The sequence below is a fragment of the Eimeria acervulina genome, genomic scaffold (genome assembly GCF_000499425.1).
Source record: "Eimeria acervulina Houghton genomic scaffold, Eah_scaff221, whole genome shotgun sequence".
NCBI classification, from domain to species: Eukaryota; Apicomplexa; class Conoidasida; order Eucoccidiorida; family Eimeriidae; genus Eimeria; species Eimeria acervulina.
The window spans coordinates 8426-26261 of NW_013550016.1; the positions used below are offsets into that span (position 1 = coordinate 8426).

The 17836-nt window shown below is 49.3% G+C and overlaps 3 protein-coding genes across 3 annotated transcripts in view; 2 read left to right on the plus strand and 1 right to left on the minus strand.

Moving 5' to 3' along the window:
- Positions 1 to 2751, minus strand: part of EAH_00026420 (hypothetical protein) — a gene marked incomplete at both ends in the record, with an annotated part of 3596 nt that extends 845 nt beyond the window's left edge. Inside the window, 2 exons of the mRNA XM_013396526.1 lie at positions 104 to 154; positions 454 to 2751. Of these exons, the coding sequence (XP_013251980.1) occupies positions 104 to 154; positions 454 to 2751 (2349 nt within the window). The remainder of the gene's footprint in view (positions 1 to 103; positions 155 to 453) is intronic.
- A 979-nt stretch (positions 2752 to 3730) lies between these two features.
- Positions 3731 to 9486, plus strand: EAH_00026430 (DEAD/DEAH box helicase, putative; the record flags this gene model as incomplete). Its single annotated transcript, XM_013396527.1, has 13 exons — positions 3731 to 3788; positions 3915 to 4369; positions 4560 to 4610; positions 4739 to 4801; positions 5046 to 5247; positions 5390 to 5651; positions 5891 to 6205; positions 7115 to 7368; positions 7750 to 7817; positions 8361 to 8512; positions 8707 to 8755; positions 8952 to 9107; positions 9382 to 9486. The coding sequence occupies 13 exons, from the start codon at positions 3731 to 3733 to the stop codon at positions 9484 to 9486; spliced, it is 2190 nt and encodes a 729-aa protein (XP_013251981.1).
- Positions 9487 to 13809: 4323 nt separating this feature from the next.
- Positions 13810 to 17194, plus strand: EAH_00026440 (histone deacetylase, putative; the record flags this gene model as incomplete). The annotated part of the gene is made up of 10 exons (XM_013396528.1): positions 13810 to 13884; positions 14507 to 15024; positions 15242 to 15412; positions 15582 to 15735; positions 15892 to 16000; positions 16123 to 16263; positions 16435 to 16546; positions 16671 to 16732; positions 16854 to 16913; positions 17124 to 17194. The coding sequence occupies 10 exons, from the start codon at positions 13810 to 13812 to the stop codon at positions 17192 to 17194; spliced, it is 1473 nt and encodes a 490-aa protein (XP_013251982.1).
- Positions 17195 to 17836: the final 642 nt, after the last annotated feature.

Genomic DNA, 17836 nt, shown 5'->3' on the forward strand with positions numbered 1-17836 from the left:
AAGACATATATATATATATATATATATATATATATTTATATTTATATATATATATATATAAAGAGAAGCAAATGAAACAGAAAGAGAGACAGGCAGCATTTACCTCCCACTCCAAACGCGAAGAACGCCCAGAAGGGGCCCCAGCCAACTCCACCTAACAGCAGCAAGAGCAACAGCAGCAGCAGCAGCAATAGCAACAATAGCAGCAGGTGCATTAGCAGCCGCACTAGCGGCGGCAGTACAGGTAGCAGCAGCAGCACCAACAGCACTTCAGTGGGTTCGGCAGCAGCATCAGCAGCAGCAGCAGCACTGTAGGAGGTTCAGGCGCAGCAGCAGGATTGTAGGAAGGTCAGCAGCAGCAGCAGCAGCAACAACAACAGCAGCAGCAGCTGCGGCTGCTTCTACCTTCGTTTGTAGATAGCGAAGCACTTTCAGGGGCAGAGCCCGCAGCACCGCGTTAAGAGGGCCCCCAACCCCTCCATTATCTGCTGCTGCAGCAAGACAGCCGTCTGCTGCTGCTGCTGCCGCTGCAAGACGGTCATCTGCTGCTGCTGCTGCTGCTGCAAGGACAGCAGCAACTGCCTGACGGCCCCCAGAAACCGAAACCTCCGGACAAATCCCTGCTGCTGCTGCTGCTGCTGCTGCTGGGCCTTTTGCTGCTGCTGTGGGGCCCTGCAGCAGCAGCAGGTCAGCAGCCGCCAGCGAGCCAACTGCAGCAGAAAAACAACACCACAGTTGCTGCAGCGGCACCACTACTGCTGCTGCTGTTGTTGCTGCTACTGGTGCTGCTGCTGCTGCTGCTGCTGCTGCTGCTTGTGCTGCTGCTGGGCTGCCATGCAGCAAACCCATCGCTACCGCGAGGGCAGAGGCTGCTGTTGCAGCGTCTGCTGCTAGCCATTCTGCTGCCTGCTGCAGCTCAGCCTGCTTGCTGCTGCTGTCCCTGCTGCTGCTGCAGTCGCCGCTGCTGCTGCCGTCCCTGCTGCTGCTTCTGGTGCTGCTGTCGGTGGGACTGCTGCTGCTGCTGCTGCTGCTGCTGCAGGGTGCAGCTGCCAGTTGCGCTGCAGCAGCATAGAAATAGTTGGTGAGAGTTGAGTATGCAGCAGCAAGCAGCAGCAGCAGCAGCGACCCCTCGTGCAGCTTCGCAAGGCTCTGCAGCAGACTGCAAACATCACGGCAAACTCTACCTGTGGGGCCCCACACTATGTCAGCTGCTGCTGCACCTGTATTTGCTGCTGCTGCTGCTGCTGCTGCTGTTCCTGCTGCTGGGGCTGCTTCTGCTGCTGGGCGAAGGCATTCAGCGGTCTGGAAGCCCCTTAAGCGCTGCAGAAGGGCCCCCTGCTGCTGCAGCTGCTGCTGCAGTTGGTGTTGCAGCTGCTGCTGCAGGGTCTCCATCACGACGGGTGGCAGCGGCAGCAGAAGTTTGCTGCCTGCATGCAGCAGCAAAGCCCAAGTCCTGAAGGTGGGGGGGCCCCCAGCTTCCTCTCCTTTTTCTATAGGTACACTTGCTGCTTCTGCTGCTGCTGCCTCTGCTGCTGCTGCTTCAGCTGCTGCTGCTTCTGCTGCAAGAACCGCCAGCCGAGCCACAAGGGTTCGCACTGCAGGAGCAGCAGCAGCAGCAGCAGCAACACCAACAGGAGCATCAGCAGCAGCAGGAGCCTCACCGAGGCATTTGCTGCGGGGCAGCAGCCGACTCAAACCTCCCGCAGCCTTCGCCCATTCTTCGGCGCTCACATTTGCTGCTGCTGCTGCTGCTGCTGTTGCTGCTGCTGCTTCTGGTGATCCTGCTGCTCCTGCTGCGGGTGCACCTGTTGCTGCAGCTGCTGCTGCTTCATAATCCCTCGGCAGCAGGCGGGTAGAGAGTTGCTGCAGCAACTCCAAAGTGAGACACATTTTGGCTTCCCTCCAGCTACCCTGCTGCTGCTGCTGCTGCTGCTGCTGCTGCTGCTGTTGCTGTTGCTGTTGCTGTGGAGGGAACATCCGGAGCTGCCCATGTTTCCAGCTGCAGCGCATGCACCTGCCGCTGTCACTGACAGTGCTGTTGCTGCTGCTGCTGCTGGTGTTGCTGCTGCTGCTGCTGCTGCTGCTGCAGTCTGTGAGGGCAGGGAGGGCCCACGAGAGTCTAAGGAGGTCCCCCAGAGGCAGCAGATGGAGAGATAACGTAAGGCTCCCCAGCAGATCCGCAGTGCATATCTTTACGTGCTGCTGTTGCTGCTGCTGCAGTTGCTGCTGCTGCTGCTGCTGGGGGCCCCCCCTTTCTTTTTTCCTTTGTGTTTTTGTTTCTTTTGTAAGAAGAGACAGCAGCAAAACACTGCACACCTTCGAGGGCCCCTCTGCACACAAAAGGCACTCCCCGCCACACAGGGGCCCTACTATAGGCCCGGCGGGCCCCCCAATAGATCCAGGGGGCCCCCCCCTAGACTCTGGGGGCCCCCATCTAGACTCAGGGGGCCCCCCTCTAGACTCGGGGGCCCCCCAGAAGCACCTGCAGTGCCCTTCCCTACAGTGCATCGAGAGGAGCTGCAGGGGCCACTTATGGTGCCCATGCGGTGTATGCACAGCTGCAGGGGGCCCCCCTGGGGGCCCCCTTAAAGGCCCTCTTAGGGCCCCCCTTAAAGGCCCCCATAGGGGCCCCCATAGGGGAGCTCTTGGGGGCCCCCCTATTTTCAGGAGAGCGTTGGGGGCCCCTACAACAGCGGGGGGCCCCAAGGCTGTTGTGGGTCTGAAGGGGATGAAGTAGCCGAGGGGCCCCATCCGCTCATAGCCGATATACACGTATATATATTTATTTATTGTATAAATAGAATATATATATATGTTTGTACAGTGTAGCAGAAAACAAATAGATAAACAATTAGTATAAGGGGCCCTGTCGCTGCCGTGACAGTCTCAGGGGGCCCCCAACATACGAAGCCCCTGCAGCTGGAACAGAGGGCCCTTCAAAACCCCACAACCTCTACACAAGCTGCTGCTGTTGCTGCTGCTGCTGCTTCTGTTGCTGCTATTGCTGCTGCTGCTTCTGCTGCTGCTGCTGCTACAGAAGCAGCAGCAACAGCAAGGGCATCCCAGGGGGATCACGAGCAGCAGCAGTTGTTGCTGTTGCAGCACGGGCCTCCCAGGGGGCCCCCCTCAAGGGGCCCCCTTCGAGCTTAACAGCAGCAGACAAAGAAGATGCGGTGAGGGACCTGCTGCAGCAAAACAAAAAAAAAGAAGCAGCAAACTGATTAACTCTAAATGCAATACCTAAGCGGGTTTGCTATCAATATATGAATAAAAATGCAGAAAATAATTCAAAAGGGCCCCCATGGAGGGCCGCTAGAGGGGGGCCCCCCAGGAGGGCCCCCTGGGGGCCCCCCCCCCGCTCGCGACCGACCGCCTAAGGGCCCCCAGGGAAACCAACGTCTGTCGCAGTCTCAAGCTTCCAAGCGTAATTATTTATTGTTTTTGTTGTTAAAATGAATTAATTATTTAATTTTTCTGTTTTTTTGTTATAACTCTCGTCAAAAAGGAGGAGCAAACCCCGGGGCCTCCTTTGCGGTGAGGGGGCCCCCCCCCCCCGATAATCTGTTTTCAGCCTTTGTTTCTGCTGTTTGCTGCAACTTATTTTCTTATTTTTTGTTTGTCTTCTCGCTGTTTATCCCTCTTTGTCTTCACCTCCAGGGCCCCCGCCTTGCCTATGCATACCGCAGCCCCGAGGCCCCCTCCCCTCGACTACCTTGGGGGCCCCTGAACCATGAAGTCCAAGAAGGGGGCCCCCAGGGGCCCCTTAGGGGCCCCTAAAGACAAACTGGGTACCCCTGGGGGCCCCCCTCCTCCCTTCATTTCTTACGAGGTCTCTTGGTGGTGGGGGGGCCCCCGTGGGGGCCCCTGGAAAGGATTTAAGGCGTGTGGTTGTTTGTTATTGTTTGCTGTTTTAGCCTTCCTTTTATCTTCTTTATTTGCTGCTGCTGTCTCACTGCAACCTGGGAAGGGGCCCTCACGTCTTTGGGGGCCCCTCTACCCCAAAGGGGCCCCCTGGGGGTCCCCCCCGTCCATGGGTTTAGCCTTTCACTGGGCTGAAGCCCAGCAGCATATGCTGCAACGTAGGGGGCCCCCAGAGGGGCCCCTAACCTTTGTAGGGGCTCCACGGGTTACTGGGGGCCCCAGGGCCCCGGGGGCTCCCAGTAGAGCGACGAAAAGGGGTTCAGAGGAGTCTGCAAATATATTGCAAAAAGGTTTAGGAGGCCTCTTGGGGGGCCCCCTTGGGGGCCCCCCGGGGGGCCCCCAAGGGGGGGCCCCAGGGGCCCCAGAGGCAGAAGGGTTGCTGCTGCAGAGGGAAGGTGGGGAGGGCCTCGTTAAACCCCTCTTTCCAGAGCTGCAAACCGCTCCGCAGGTAAACCCTAAACCCTAAACCCTAAACCCTAAAGGCCAAACCTTCAATCTCCTCAATTCAACAGAGACATCTTCTCCTGTGTATGCATACACTCTATGCACTTGGACCTGGGGTTTTGAGTGTGGGTTTAGGGTTTAGGGTTTAGGGCTTAGGGTTTAGGGTTTAGGGTTTAGGTTTGTGATGCCTTCAGTCTACGGCCCATTCGGAAATCTCCGGCACGAAGTTCAAAGACATCCCAGAGGTACAGAAGAGACAGTTTAGGGTTTAGGGTTTAGGGTGTAGCGTCATAAGGTTTGGGTTTGGGGAAGAGGATTTAGGGTTTAGGGTTTAGGGTTTAGGGTTTAGAGTTCAGGGTTTGGGTGGCTGCAGATTCTGCCAGAGATTGCGGCGGCCCTCGAAAAGAGAGGAATTACCCACATGACAAACATCCAGGTACCCTAAACCCTAAACCCTAGCTGCCTAAACCCTAAACCCTAGCTGCCTAAACCCTAAACCCTAGTTGTCTAAACGCTAAACCCTAAACCCTAGACCGTAGCGGGGATGGTGCTGCTGTATCATGTTGCATCATTTTCTCCTGTGGGTACGGCAGGGTAAACCCTAGACCGGGTTGATGGGTGTGTTTTAGGGTTTAGGGCTTAGGGTTTAGGGTTTAGGGTTTAGGGTTTGGGGTTTACAGGCGACCTCATTTAAGCCTATATTTGAAGGGGTTGATTTGCTTGGGAGATCGGAGACCGGCAGCGGCAAAACCTTCGCCTTCCTCGTTCCGCTGCTGTCTCGTTTGCTGCAGCAGCAGCAGCCAGCAGCAGCAGCAGCAGCAGCAGGTGTACATGCAGCGCAGGCTGTAGCGAGACCCCGTCTTTTAGTTCTCGCCCCCACAAGTCCGCAACGATGTTGGCTGCTGCCCTGCTGCTGCTGCTGCTGCTGCTGCTCTTGCCTCGAAAACCCTCATGTAGCAGAGCCTACGGTTGAGGGTTTAGGGTTTAGGGTTTAGGGGTTTAGGGTTTAGGGTTTGCGTTGCAGGGGAGCTGGCTCGGCAAGTCCACAGCGAGTTGGAGGCCCTTGGGGGCCCCTTGGGGTTTTCTTCGCTTTGCATTTATGGAGGGGTGCCGCTGCAGCAGCAGCTGAGGCAAATACGACTTCTCTGCCGACCGCAGCAGCAGCAGCAGCAGCAGCAGCAGGGGTGCAGGAAGGGTTTAGATGCTGTCGTTGCAACCCCAGGGCGTTTAATAGATTTGATGGGCTTGGGGCCCTCTGCAAGCCGCCCTGGCCCTGCAGCTCTTGAGTGCGTTCTTGCTGCTGCTGCTGCTGTCGCTGCTGCTGCTGCTGCTGCTGCTGCTGCTGTAGCTGCTGCTGCTGTCGCTGCTGCTGCGGTTGCTGTTGCTGTTCTGTGCGGCGCTGAGATTAGGGGTTTGGTATCTGTTTAGAGGTGCATTTTGTTTTCTTTTGCTGCTGCTGTTGCTGCTGCTGCTTGTGTTGCTATTGTTGCTGTTGCTGCTGCTGCTGGTGCTGCTGCTGCTGCAGCTTGAGTGGAGTGATGCACGTAGTACTGGACGAGGCAGATGAAATGCTGCGGTTTGGTTTTGCGGAAGCTGTGGATTTAATTCTTTCTTCTGTTTTATCTTCTCGGGTTTTAAATGCTGAGGGGGCGCCCCCAGCTGCCTATACACCCCAGTCCCCTCCTTCTTCCGGTTTCGAACATACACCGCAAAATAACACATTAATGCAGCAACAACTCCTCCTCTTTTCCGCAACTCAACCCAACTGGGTCCAAAAAGTTGCAGAAAAATTCCTCAAAAACCCCCAAACAGTCGATGCAATGCTCAACCGAACCGTCAGGTCAGTCGCGAGGGTTTAGGGTTTATGGTTTAGGGTCTAGGGTTTAGGGTTTAGGATTCGTTTTTCTTGTATTTCTTATTGAGTTGAAATCGTTCATATGCTTCTTGTTTATATTTCTTATTCCTGTTTCTGATGTTCATATTATTCATGTTTCTGATGTTCATATTATTCATGTTTCTGATATTTATTATTCACGTTTCTGATATTTATTATTCATGTTTCTGATATTTATTATTCATGTTTCTGATATTTATTATTCATGTTTCTGATATTTACTATTCACGTTTCTGATGTTTATTTTTCATGTTTCTGATATTTCTTGTTCATGTTCCGTCTTCGTCTTGTCCGAATTTTTTGTATTTCTCGTTGATATTTCTTGCTCGTATTTTCTTTTTGTATTTCTTGTACACAAGATATACATTTTTCTGTACATTTTTATGTATTTCTTATTCATATTTCTTGTTCATGTTTCTGACATTTCTTTTTGATGTTTCTTTTTGTCTCATACTTCTTTTTCACCTTCTTGTTTCTTATTCATAGTTCGTGTGATTTTGTTCATGTTTCTGATATTTCTTGTTTATGTTTATTGTTGTTTCTTCTTCATATTTCGTGTGGTTTTGTTCGTTTTTCTTGTATTTTTGTTCATGGGTTTTGAATTAGTTTTTGTATTTCCTTTTGACGTTTCTTCTATTTCGTATTCACCGCCATTTTTGTTTTTCTTGAATTTTTTTCGTTCATGTCTTCTTGTGTTTTTATTCATGTTTCTTCTTTTTATTCATGTTTCTTGTATTTATATTCGTATTTCCTGTATTTTTGTTCATGTTTTCTGCATTATTATTCATGTATTTTGAATAATATGTTTGTTCATGTTTCTTGCATTTTATATGTTGTTTGTGCTGAAATATGCAGGACCGCCTCTAGCGTACGGCACTTGCGGATGGAAGTTCCTTCAGATTGTTGGGGCTCATCTTTGTCTGCGTTGCTGCAGGGCATAGTTTTGTGCTTCTGTGCAGCAAACAAACAGGCAATTGTCTTCGTCGCCACTAAAACGCAAGCTGACGCCCTTGCCCACGAATCTGCAGCAGTAAACTTCTCTGCTGCTGTTCTTCACGGAGGGGTCGAGCAGCAGACAAGAGAAGCCATCATGCATGCATTCAAAAAGGGTGAGCGGTTTCTTCTGAGCCTTTCTACAAAGCGCTGGCACACAAATCCCTTCGAGGAATAGCTAGCTACCTGGCTAGGTAGCTGGATAGCTAGTTGGTCTTGAGCCGGAGCCAGCTAGCCAGCTAGCTAGCTAGCTAGCTAGCCAGCATACGTTAGCTAGCTAGCAAACGAGCTCGATGGATATTTTCTCAGCGACCAGCCGCTCGCCCTACAAAGCTATTCTTGTCCTCTTTGTTGATTTGTTTGTTTCTGCTTCTGTCTGTGTTGTGTCTCTGTTTGTTTGCTGTTCTGTTTATTCGTTTGATTGCTCACTTGTTTGTTTGTTTATTTGGTTGTTTGTTTGTTTTATTGCCCGCCCCTCTCCTTTGTTTCTGTTACAGGCCGCTATAAAACCCTCATTTGTACGGATGTCGCTGCGAGGGGCGTAGACCTCGGCAACGTCGACCTCGTGAGTGTTTTCTTCTTTTCTTCTTTTTTTTCTTTTTCTTTTCTTTTTTCTTTTCTTTCTTTTTCGTTTTTCTTCTTTCTCTTTTCTTTTTCTTCTCTTCTTCTTTTCTTCTTCTCTTTTTTTTCTTTTCACCCCTTTTTCTTTTTCTTCCTCTCCTTTTTCTTCTTCTCTGTGCTCCTCCTGTTCTTGTTCCTGTCTTTCTTCTTCTTTTTTTCGCTTTGCTTCTTTTCTTTCTTGTTGTTCTCTTCCCTGTGTTCTTTCTGCTTCTATAACCCTTGTTTCCTTTTGGCTTTCCTTCGTCTTATGTTAGGTATTTTGCTTTGTGTTGACCTGCGTCCGCGGGCCTTCTCTTCAGCCCCACCACCCCTAAACCCTAAACCCTAAACCCTAAACCCTAAGCCATTACTCTTTTTGTCATTTGCTTTTCTCTTCTGTGCCCCCTTTTTGTCTTTCGTCTGTCTTCGCTCCGCATTTTTGCTTAGTCCGCAACCTCTGCTACTCTCTATTTGCTGCTGCTGCTGCTGCTGCTGCTGCTGCTGGCAGGTGGTTCACTGTGGGGTAGCACACGACAGCGACGTGTTTGTACACCGCAGCGGTCGCACAGGGCGTGCGGGGAGGGAGGGTTTGTCTCTGTTGCTGCATTCTCCTGAAGAAAGGAGAGAAGTTAGAGCCCTCGAGGCCAACTGCGGCATTCGGTGCGCTGCACCCGCAAACTTGAGGGTTTAGGGTTTACTGCTTAGGGGGGATGGTATAATAAGAATTAACGGTTTACGATTGAGGGTTTAGGGTTTGCAGCGTAGGATTTCAGGCTTGAGGGTTTAGGGTTTAGGGTTTAGGGCTTAGGGTTAAGTGGTTGTGATTTTGAGGTTTGGTGCTCCGCTTCTCGCAGATTTGAGTACAAAGAGCTGCCCAGCGTGAACGAAGTGCTGGAGGCAACTGTGGGCACAAACCCTAAACCCTAAACCCTAATTCCGAAACCGCCGAGGTTCAACAAGAAGCGAACAGCGGTTGCACAATGCAGCAAAGTGCCGCCTTAGAGCCTCTGAAGAGTCTTGTGTGCTGCCCTGCTTTCGATTCTTCAGTTCAGGGTTTAGGGTTTAGGGTTTAGGGTTTAGGGTTTGGGTTTTTGTTCAGTCTGCGAGCACCAAACGGCAGCTCGACGACGTGCACCGTTCCGTGTTGCCTGTCTTTTTGTCTGCTGCTGAAGATTTGCTGCAACGAGCGGAGAGAGAAGGAGTGCAGCAGCAGGAGGTCCTCGCTAGGGCCCTTGCTGTTGCAGCTGGGCTGAAGGTAAACAAAACCCCAAACCCGAAACACTTCATACTCTCCCCCTGCTGAAGTATACCTAATTAACTCATTGGCTTCTGTCTCTATTTTACATTGATTCTAGGGTTTAGGGTGTAGGGTTTAGGGTTTGCGCTGGTTTTTTGTCTTTATCGAATTAAGGGTTTGGGGTTTGCAGTGGCTTTGTATTTTGTTCCATCCTGCTGGTATATTAAAGCCTTAGGGTTTAGGGTTTAGGGTTTAGGGTTTAGGGTTTAGGGTTTGTACGGCTGTGGGGCAGGAACTTCCGAGCCGGTCTCTGCTGACGTGGCGACGAGGAGACACCACATTGCACTTAAAAAAAAGAAATGAATGGCAATCTGCCCAGGAGGCTGAAGACTGGTGAGCCTCTGTCTCACTTCAGGTGTACGTACACCCCAACAATACCAATTAAACGCAACAAGTGGAAATACGATGACAATAATAATTATATATATATATATAGGCATAAATATATTAGCATATGTAATGCATATCTATAGCGACAGAGATTTTGTGTAGGTATGTACGCACTTAAAAAGCAACAGACATACACATGCATATACATATAAAATACATATACGCATATATATATGTATATACATTTTTTTATGCATCATCGCTGTGAGGTTTCAGCAGGAACGGCATTGGAAGTGCGTTGAGGTGTATAGGCAGCGTAAAGAGATTGCTGCACTTTATGTTTTATCTCGCGACCATTTTTGTTCTTTTTCTCGTTTTTTTGCATTTGTTTTGCAACGAAATGCCCGCAGGTTTAGCCGAGTGGTGCAACACAACCCCGAAATACAAAATGCGTGGAGGAAGGGGGAAGCCAAGCTACACGCCATAGACAGAACGTCAGCTGCTGCACTTGCTGCTGCTGCTGCCGCACGTGCTTCTGCTGCTGTTGCACTTGCTGCTGTTGCTGCTGCTGCGCTTGCTGCTGTTAGTGCGCTCGCTGCTTTTGCTGCAGTGGTATGTGGTGCTGTTTCACTTGCTGCCGCTGCAGCTGCATTCTTTGCTGCAGCTGCTGCGTTTGTTGCTACTGCTGTAGCCGGTGCTGCTGCTGTCGATGTAATTAATGCTGCTGCTGCTGGTGGTGTTGTATTGTTGCCAGTGCCGTCCCTTAGCTGCTGTTTGCTGCTGCTGCTGATGCTGTTGCTGCAGCAATGCATATGTAGACGTGGAGAGCGAACAAGTGGGAGCGACCCTCGAAGCCGTGCGGAAGTGGACAGAGCTGCATGTACACCCCAAACCCTAAACCCTAAATTTTGCAGCAGCGTGCATTCATTCGTTTAGGCGGCCCCCGCAGCTGCAGAACTCTGGCTGTATCCCGTACTGTTTTTTTTCTGCTGCTGCTGTTGCTGCTACCTCAACTACTACTAACAATAATGCTGCTGCTGCTGCTGCTGCAGGCTAAAGAAGCCGTGGCTGTGCGCACTGCGACTACGAGGCCCCCTTTGTTATGGGAGAGGAGAAGGGAGCCCCGCAGAGGCGTCAGGGGGCCCCCTGGTGGCCCCTCAGGGGGCCCCCCCTTTTCTAGAGACAAGTTTCGATATCATAGCGAACGGCGGCGAAGCCGGTTCTCCATTTATTCAAAACCCTAACATTTCAATGGTTTAGGGTTCACCAATGAAGGCATAAACCCTCAGGGTTTAGGGTTTAGGGTTTTACACACAATACCCATAGCGCAACCATGCGCAGCATCCGATCTCTGTGGCTAGGGTTTAGGGTTTGTGCGGTTTAGTTGTGTTAGGGTTTAGAGACAGCCGCATACACCCTCAGCCACACCACATAGACCCTAAACCCTAAACGCTCGTCTTGGGCCGAGCGCTTCAAACCCTAGAAGACTCTAAACCCTAAACCCTAGATCAATGCCACGCCAAACAAACCCTAAAACAAGTTCCTTTAAAAGAAGTCCGCAATAACACCTCCCTCTGAAAATCAGCCTAGAGGGTTTAGGGTTTAGGGTTTAGGGAGAAGCTTCGAATGAAGCCCCCACAACTGCCCCCTTCCCCAGCCTGCTACTCTAAGCTAGCCAGCTAGCCAGTTAGCTAGCTAGCTAGCTAGCTATATAAGAATTGAATGTGATGTATACTACAGAAAAAAGTTTAGGAGTTCGCCGCCTCTGTGCTGCATTTGCCTTGGTCTGTTGGCGAAGAGAGATGAAAACACAAAAATAAAATACAAGAGAAGAAGCAATGCGAAGAAAGCAGAAAAGAAAAAACAAAGAGAGTAAATCCACAACAAAGAGGAGACAACGCGAAACATGTAAACAACCACACCCACAACAAACACAAAGAAGAACAGGAATAAAAAGAATAAAAAGAAGAAGTAATAGAAGAAGAGTAAAAATAACACAAGGAAGCCGACGACGAAGACGATGAAGAAGAAAAGAAAGAAGATGATGAAGAGCTTGTTCTTTGCTTTATTTATCTATTTATTTATTTATTTATTTATTCCTTTCTTCTAGCCAACGATAATAGGGTTGACAGGCGTGTCGTTCTTTTCCTCATACGCCGGAAACGAACCCCCAGTTTGATCCCAGTGTCCTCTGTCTCGCATATGTTCTTCAAAGTGCTGATCGTCTCGAGGAATATACCCGCAGACTCTGCATCTTCTCTTTGGCTGCCATTTATGCTTAGGGATCAGCACATTTGCTTCTATTAAATACAGCAAACGCACAGGGGAGCCGTGCGGTACAGATTGATATAAAACAGGCTGGCCGCACTCTTCACACGCATGATGATATTGTGTTTCTATTCCTCTTAATCTCTTTATCTTTACTGCTTCTTGAACGGGCTTTGTTGATAGCTTTACTGTCCACTGGTCTTTACATAATACCGGAGCGTTGTCTGTGCGACGTCGAGGCAGTTTCTCTAACTCTGCATCTGTTATAACAGCATTTACTGTGCATTTCTTGCACCGAATTACCTTAAAAGTATCCTCCATAACATATTTATTCACATTTGTAAATACTCTGCTCGTATACTTCTTCTTGTTAAGGCGGTGCGCCCGCTCTGCCTCCGTCTCACGCTCACGAGTCGAAGAAGGCGTAGACTGAGACATCTTCCAAACAAATCTCTTCCTCTTCTAAATAATAAGAATGTTGAGCAAACTAATCCAATGGAAAAACAACAATTCACCGGTCAAACTCAAGGAAAAACGCAGCCACACTCGGCGGATGTTCGATGCGGGGAAAGGAAACGCCGTCCGAATGATGCGAGAGGTAAAAACAAAATCAAAGAAAAGAAAAAATACAAAGAAAAGAAAGAACAAACAAAATGCAACAGCGATCAGCAGAAAGAAGTTGCAAAGAGCCGCAGTGTACCCGAACAAGAAAGAGAAAAGGCCGTGCGAGTGCGCGGTGTACAGACACCTCGACGGAATGCGGAGAGGGAAATATCAAGAGGAAAGCTTTTAAAAAGTCATTTAAAGTTGCTTTCCGCGTTCTGCTGATTATTTTAATATGTTATTCGCCCCTATTATCAACTGTACAACACGCTTCTACGTGTGCTGCATGCATGCAGTGTAGGGTGTTGTTCCTTACCCCCAGCGGAGGCCGGGTGGCGGTTGACAGCCCCAAGAAGATGAAGAGGATATTCTTCAATTTATTTTAGCTGTTTATGTTCATTTGCTCCTCAGATAGAGTTTCGTTTCTAGTCGCTGCTTGCGGCTTCGCTTCTCTAGTGGGTTGGGGTGTACGTACACCGGGCGAACGCAAACAGCTGGATGCCTGGGGGGTGTAGCCCTCCGCACTGGGTTGTTCGATTCAGTTTAATTGCATCTGCACTTCTATTCACTTTATTCACTTGCAGCCGCATGTACACCCGCAGCGGGCCGCATGTCTTCCTTCTAGGCCTTCTTCTTCTCCCGCGCATTTACCCTCAGTTGCTGCTGCGAAGCTCCCCTCCCTCTGTTGTCTACCTCTCCCTTGACAGCGCAACGAAGCTGCGGACGAATCCATACACCGCGAACACTCGAACCTGCGCCGTACATATCGATCAGCCAACGCCCGCAGCGGCTGCTGCAGCAGCTGCAGCAGCAGCAGCTGCAGCAGTAGCAGCTGCTGCAGTAGTAGCATATGCAGCAGCAACAGGAGCAGCAGCATCATCGAGCGCGAGGATTTTCTTGGCCCGTTGTATATGAATTACGTGTTTCTTTGGGGTGTATATACACCCCGCCGAGAAGTGTAGCAGGGCCTTTCTTGTCTTGTGCTTGCTTTTGCGTTTAAATGTTTCTTTCCTGTAATTCTGCAAAGAAATCGCCATCTCTTTTCTTTTTTCTAGAGCTAAAGCGGCAGCGCTGTTGTTGTTTGTGGAGGAAGAGATGAAGAAGAAGGTTTTATATTTCTACGATGGTACGCCCATTGCAGTGTATGTACAGCAGGGGGGGCGATTATTCTTTTTTTTTCTTCTTTGCTTCCCTCATTCATTTAATATATTATTCCTGTTTCTTTTCTCTTGTATCAGCAACGCAGCTTTCTAAATCTCTCCTCTCTCTCTCTCTTAGGTGTATGTGTTGATGTTTTTCTTGTGTACTGTATACGGTGGTGGTAATGCGTTTATAAAGGATTGTATAATAATGCCTTACACAAAGCAATTAAACATATTATTTTCTAATTATTTTGTGCATGCATGCATGCATGCATGCAGAGGAGGTGGGGAACTTTTTCTATGGGCCCGGCCATCCAATGAAACCTCATCGAGTGCGAATGACTCACGATCTCTTGCAAGGCTATGGGCTACTTGATTTAGTAGAGTTGATGGTAAGCTGTTCTTTTATTACTTTTCTTCTTTTGTTTAATATGCTTATTAATATTATTACTATTATTATGTTCTTTCTTTGTTGTTGGTGGTGGTGGTCTTTGTATTCCTTCTATTGTTTTTCATCCTTCTCTTTGTTTGTTTTTATTCATTTTACTCCTTTAATTGTTTGTTTATTATTCTTTTGGTTTGTTTCTCCTTTTCTTCTTCTCCCCGTCGTTCTTCTTGTTTGCTTTTGTTTTTTTGTTTTTGTTTTTGTTTTTGTTTGTTTCGTTTTTCCTGCCCGTTGTTTTGTTATTCTTTGTCTGTTTCTATTTTTGTGTTTTCTTCGTTCATCGATATTCGGGTGTATGTACACTGCAGAAAAGGAAGAGAAAGCGCAGGAGTTGAGCGATCCCTTGCATGCAAACAAATTACGTTTTACATTTCTTTCATTCCTGTTGCAGTTTAATTGTCTCTATATATATTTGCATGCATACATATATATATGTTGTTCATTTCTTTATTGCTGTCCATTTATCGACTTATCTGTATTTTGCTCTATTTTCTGTTTGTTTGTCCCTTGTGTGCTTATTTATTTATTTATTTATTTATTTATTTGTTTATTTGTTTGTTTCTGTACAGCTGCCTCCCCACCCAACAGTGAAGGCTTTGACTCGTTTTCACGCAGATGATTATATAGCATTTTTGCGCTCTACAGCTGATGGTTCTTCTCTATCTTCTTCTATTCATTCAGGAGGGGGGGGCGGGGGCCCCTCTTCTCCAATTCAAGAAGCCCCTCATGGCGTCTTCTCGCCTGCTGCTTATAACAATGCGGGATATGCTGCTAATAAACAGCAACAAGCCACAGCAGCTCAGCTCCACGGCCTTCCTGTTACTGCAGCAACAGCTTCACATTCTAACAGCAGAAGCCTCTCCCCATCCAGTGTAGGCGGCAGCACTGCAGCAAGTGTAGATCCTACAGACACAGGGGGGGGCCCCCAAGGGGCCCCACCCTTTGTTGATCAAATCAGCAGATTTAATATCGGCGAGGATTGCCCGGTGTTCGATGGCCTCTGGGAATATTGCAAGACGTACACCGGAGGCAGCATTGAAGGCGCACGCAGAGTTGTGCAGGGAGAATATCAATTCGCAATTAACTGGTTCGTGCTGCACCTGTTGTTGTTGCTGGTGCTGCTGCTGCTACTGCTGCTGCTGCTGAACCTGCACCTGTTGCTTCTGCTGCTGCTGCAGTATCAAAGTGGTGTTGTTGCAGTGGATGTGCTGATAGGCATAAAGTGTAAATTGTACAGAGAGCAGCGGCACAGCATGAGGTATTTGTTTGGTGTGCTTCTGCTGCTTCGATATGGGCGGCTGCAGGGCTGGGGGACTTCACCACGGAAAGAAGCATGAAGCTAGTGGCTTTTGTTATGTTAATGATTGCGTGTTGGCGGCGTTAGAGTTTCTGAGGTATAAACACCGGGTGCTGTACGTCGATGTGGATATACACCACGGAGACGGAGTAGAGGAGGCGTTTTATACCTCCCCTAGGTGAGCACAAACCAACAAACGCCGTGAAATGATGAAGATAAGAAAAAGAAGAGAAAAAGGAAGAAGAAGATATGCCTGTCTGCTGCACTTGTGGTGTATGGGAGGGTTGTTTGCAGCACCTATTTTGAGAGTATACGGTGTACAGACGGTGTTGTGCGTTTCTTTGCAGAGTGCTGTGCTGTTCTTTTCACAAGTACGGCCACTTCTTTCCAGGCACAGGGGCCCTTGAAGATATTGGAATGGAAGAAGGCCTCGGGTACAGCGTCAACGTGCCTCTACATGAGGGCATCGACGACCAGATGTATTCTTCTCTCTTCGTTCGAGTGGGCGCAGACACCGCTCTTTCTGCTTCTTCTGACTTCGCAATAACTCCATCCATGCTATCCACTTTGCTCGCCCGGTTGCCTCTAAACAAGCAGGAGGAACTTCGTGGCTGCACTCCTGCTGCTGATGCCGCTGTTGGTGTTTGTTTGCTCCAGGTGATGGATCAAATTATGGATATTTACCGCCCTGAAGCGGTCGTTCTTCAGTGCGGAGCAGATTCAGTTGCGGGCGATCGACTTGGCTGCTTCAATTTGTCCCTGGATGGTGAGGTGCTGCTGTTGCTGGTACACAGGAGGCGACAGTGAAGGCACTTCAAGACGGAATGCTTCTCTTTCAACGCCACAGCAACCTCCCCCCCTTTCTGCTTTGTGGCTGTATGCGTGAAGGGCATAGCGAAGCTGTACGTTACTTCTGCAAGGCCGGGGTGCCGGCCATATTCCTTGGTGGAGGCGGCTACACGCTGGGAAACGTACCTAGGTGTTGGGCAAAAGAAACCGGCTATATTTTGGGAGTTGACCTCGATCCAAGTGCGTTGCTCCCAAGGCCTTCGCGGCTTTACTATTTCGCCGTTTCTCTTTGGTTCGCTGCAAATTCTTCGCCAGTTTTGCCGGGGGCAGCAGTCAAATCTTGCATAGGCACTTCATGCTACTGTTAATGCCAGTGCAGTAATAGTGTGTCTTGCCCTTTGCGCTTCTTAGAGATTCCTGACAGCTGCATGTACCGAGGATATTACGGACCAAACTACGAACTCAAAATCCGCACAACCAACATGGAAAATCGGAACGAAGAGAAGTACATTGATTCCATTGTGTACGTTATCACCATTGACAGCGCATCTTTTTGCGCAGGGCGGTTTCTACTCAGGTTAGAGGCATGCTGCTGCCCACTCAGTGAATAGTGAGGGCTTTCCTTTGCTTGGTATTTCTTAACGCAGACAAAAGATAAGCACGACGTTACGGGAGCACGTCTACCCTATCGGAGGACAAATATCTGCCAGTAGGTTCATGACACTGGAGGATCGTTTTGGACAGTCACCGACCCACCTACCTGCGCAGGGTGTTGGTCAATGTATCCCTGCCAATTCTTGCTATTTCACTTCTTTTTCTTTTTTGTGCAGATTTTACGGATACGGAAAAGGATACTGGAGTTGTCCTCCAGAGCAGCCTGGAAGAAAGCGGTGCGCCAAGCAATTTCGACATTGTTGCGCACTGACTTGAACCCCTCTTGAGCTTGTGTCGCTAAGTTATAGTTGCACATTTTCGCACTAGTGCGCAAATGCTGAGGAATTGCAAGTGTGTCGCATGCAAATAAGCTTGTTGGATTGGTTAGGGGCAGAGTATGACACAAGGTTTTGGCAGTTGGATCTGTTCTTGTCTTTGTGCCGCAGATGACAAAAATGGTGATGGAGAGGAAGCTGCGCAGCATTTTTGCGTGATTAACAACCGCGATCGTGCATAATGTGGTTTGAGGTTTGGCGCCCTGGCAATATGACCTGTGGACGCCTTTTGCTGTGGTGGTGCTGCATGTCGAAATGACAGCAGCACGCTTGAATGATTGTTGTTTTGCTGAATGCTTCTTCTAGTGGCATTTAGAAACAGTATGAGCGTAGCGCTGACAAGAGTATCTTATATTTGTCTACGTCAGGCGGGTGCTTCTCTTCCTGCCATCGGCCGGTTGGTCGTGGCCTGTGAGTAGGGTCCGCTTGTTGCGGAGGCTAACCTCCCCGCTTCCACTTTGAAATGACGAAATTCCTAGATCAGAAGGACTCCCCTTTAGGTCCTCCTGGATGTTGACGGACGCCTGGCGGCTTTCACGATGGGGCAGCAACATTTTGAACGTTGGCTTTGGCAAGGGCTGCGAGTCTATTTTGCACAAGGCGTTTAGCGAGTTGTGTTTCCTTTCTTCTTACCATTGGCGTCTCCGACGGGATGAAAGGTGAATGGGGACGGGGCGACTCCGCGGGATCGCCAGTTTCAACGTGCGCGCTTGCACATTCTGCGACTTCGGGTGAACAGGCTTCGGTCATCCAGGACGCCTGGAGCAGCCTGACCACACCTGAATTTGTTTTAAGCCCCTTAATTACGGGGGCGAGTTAGGCAT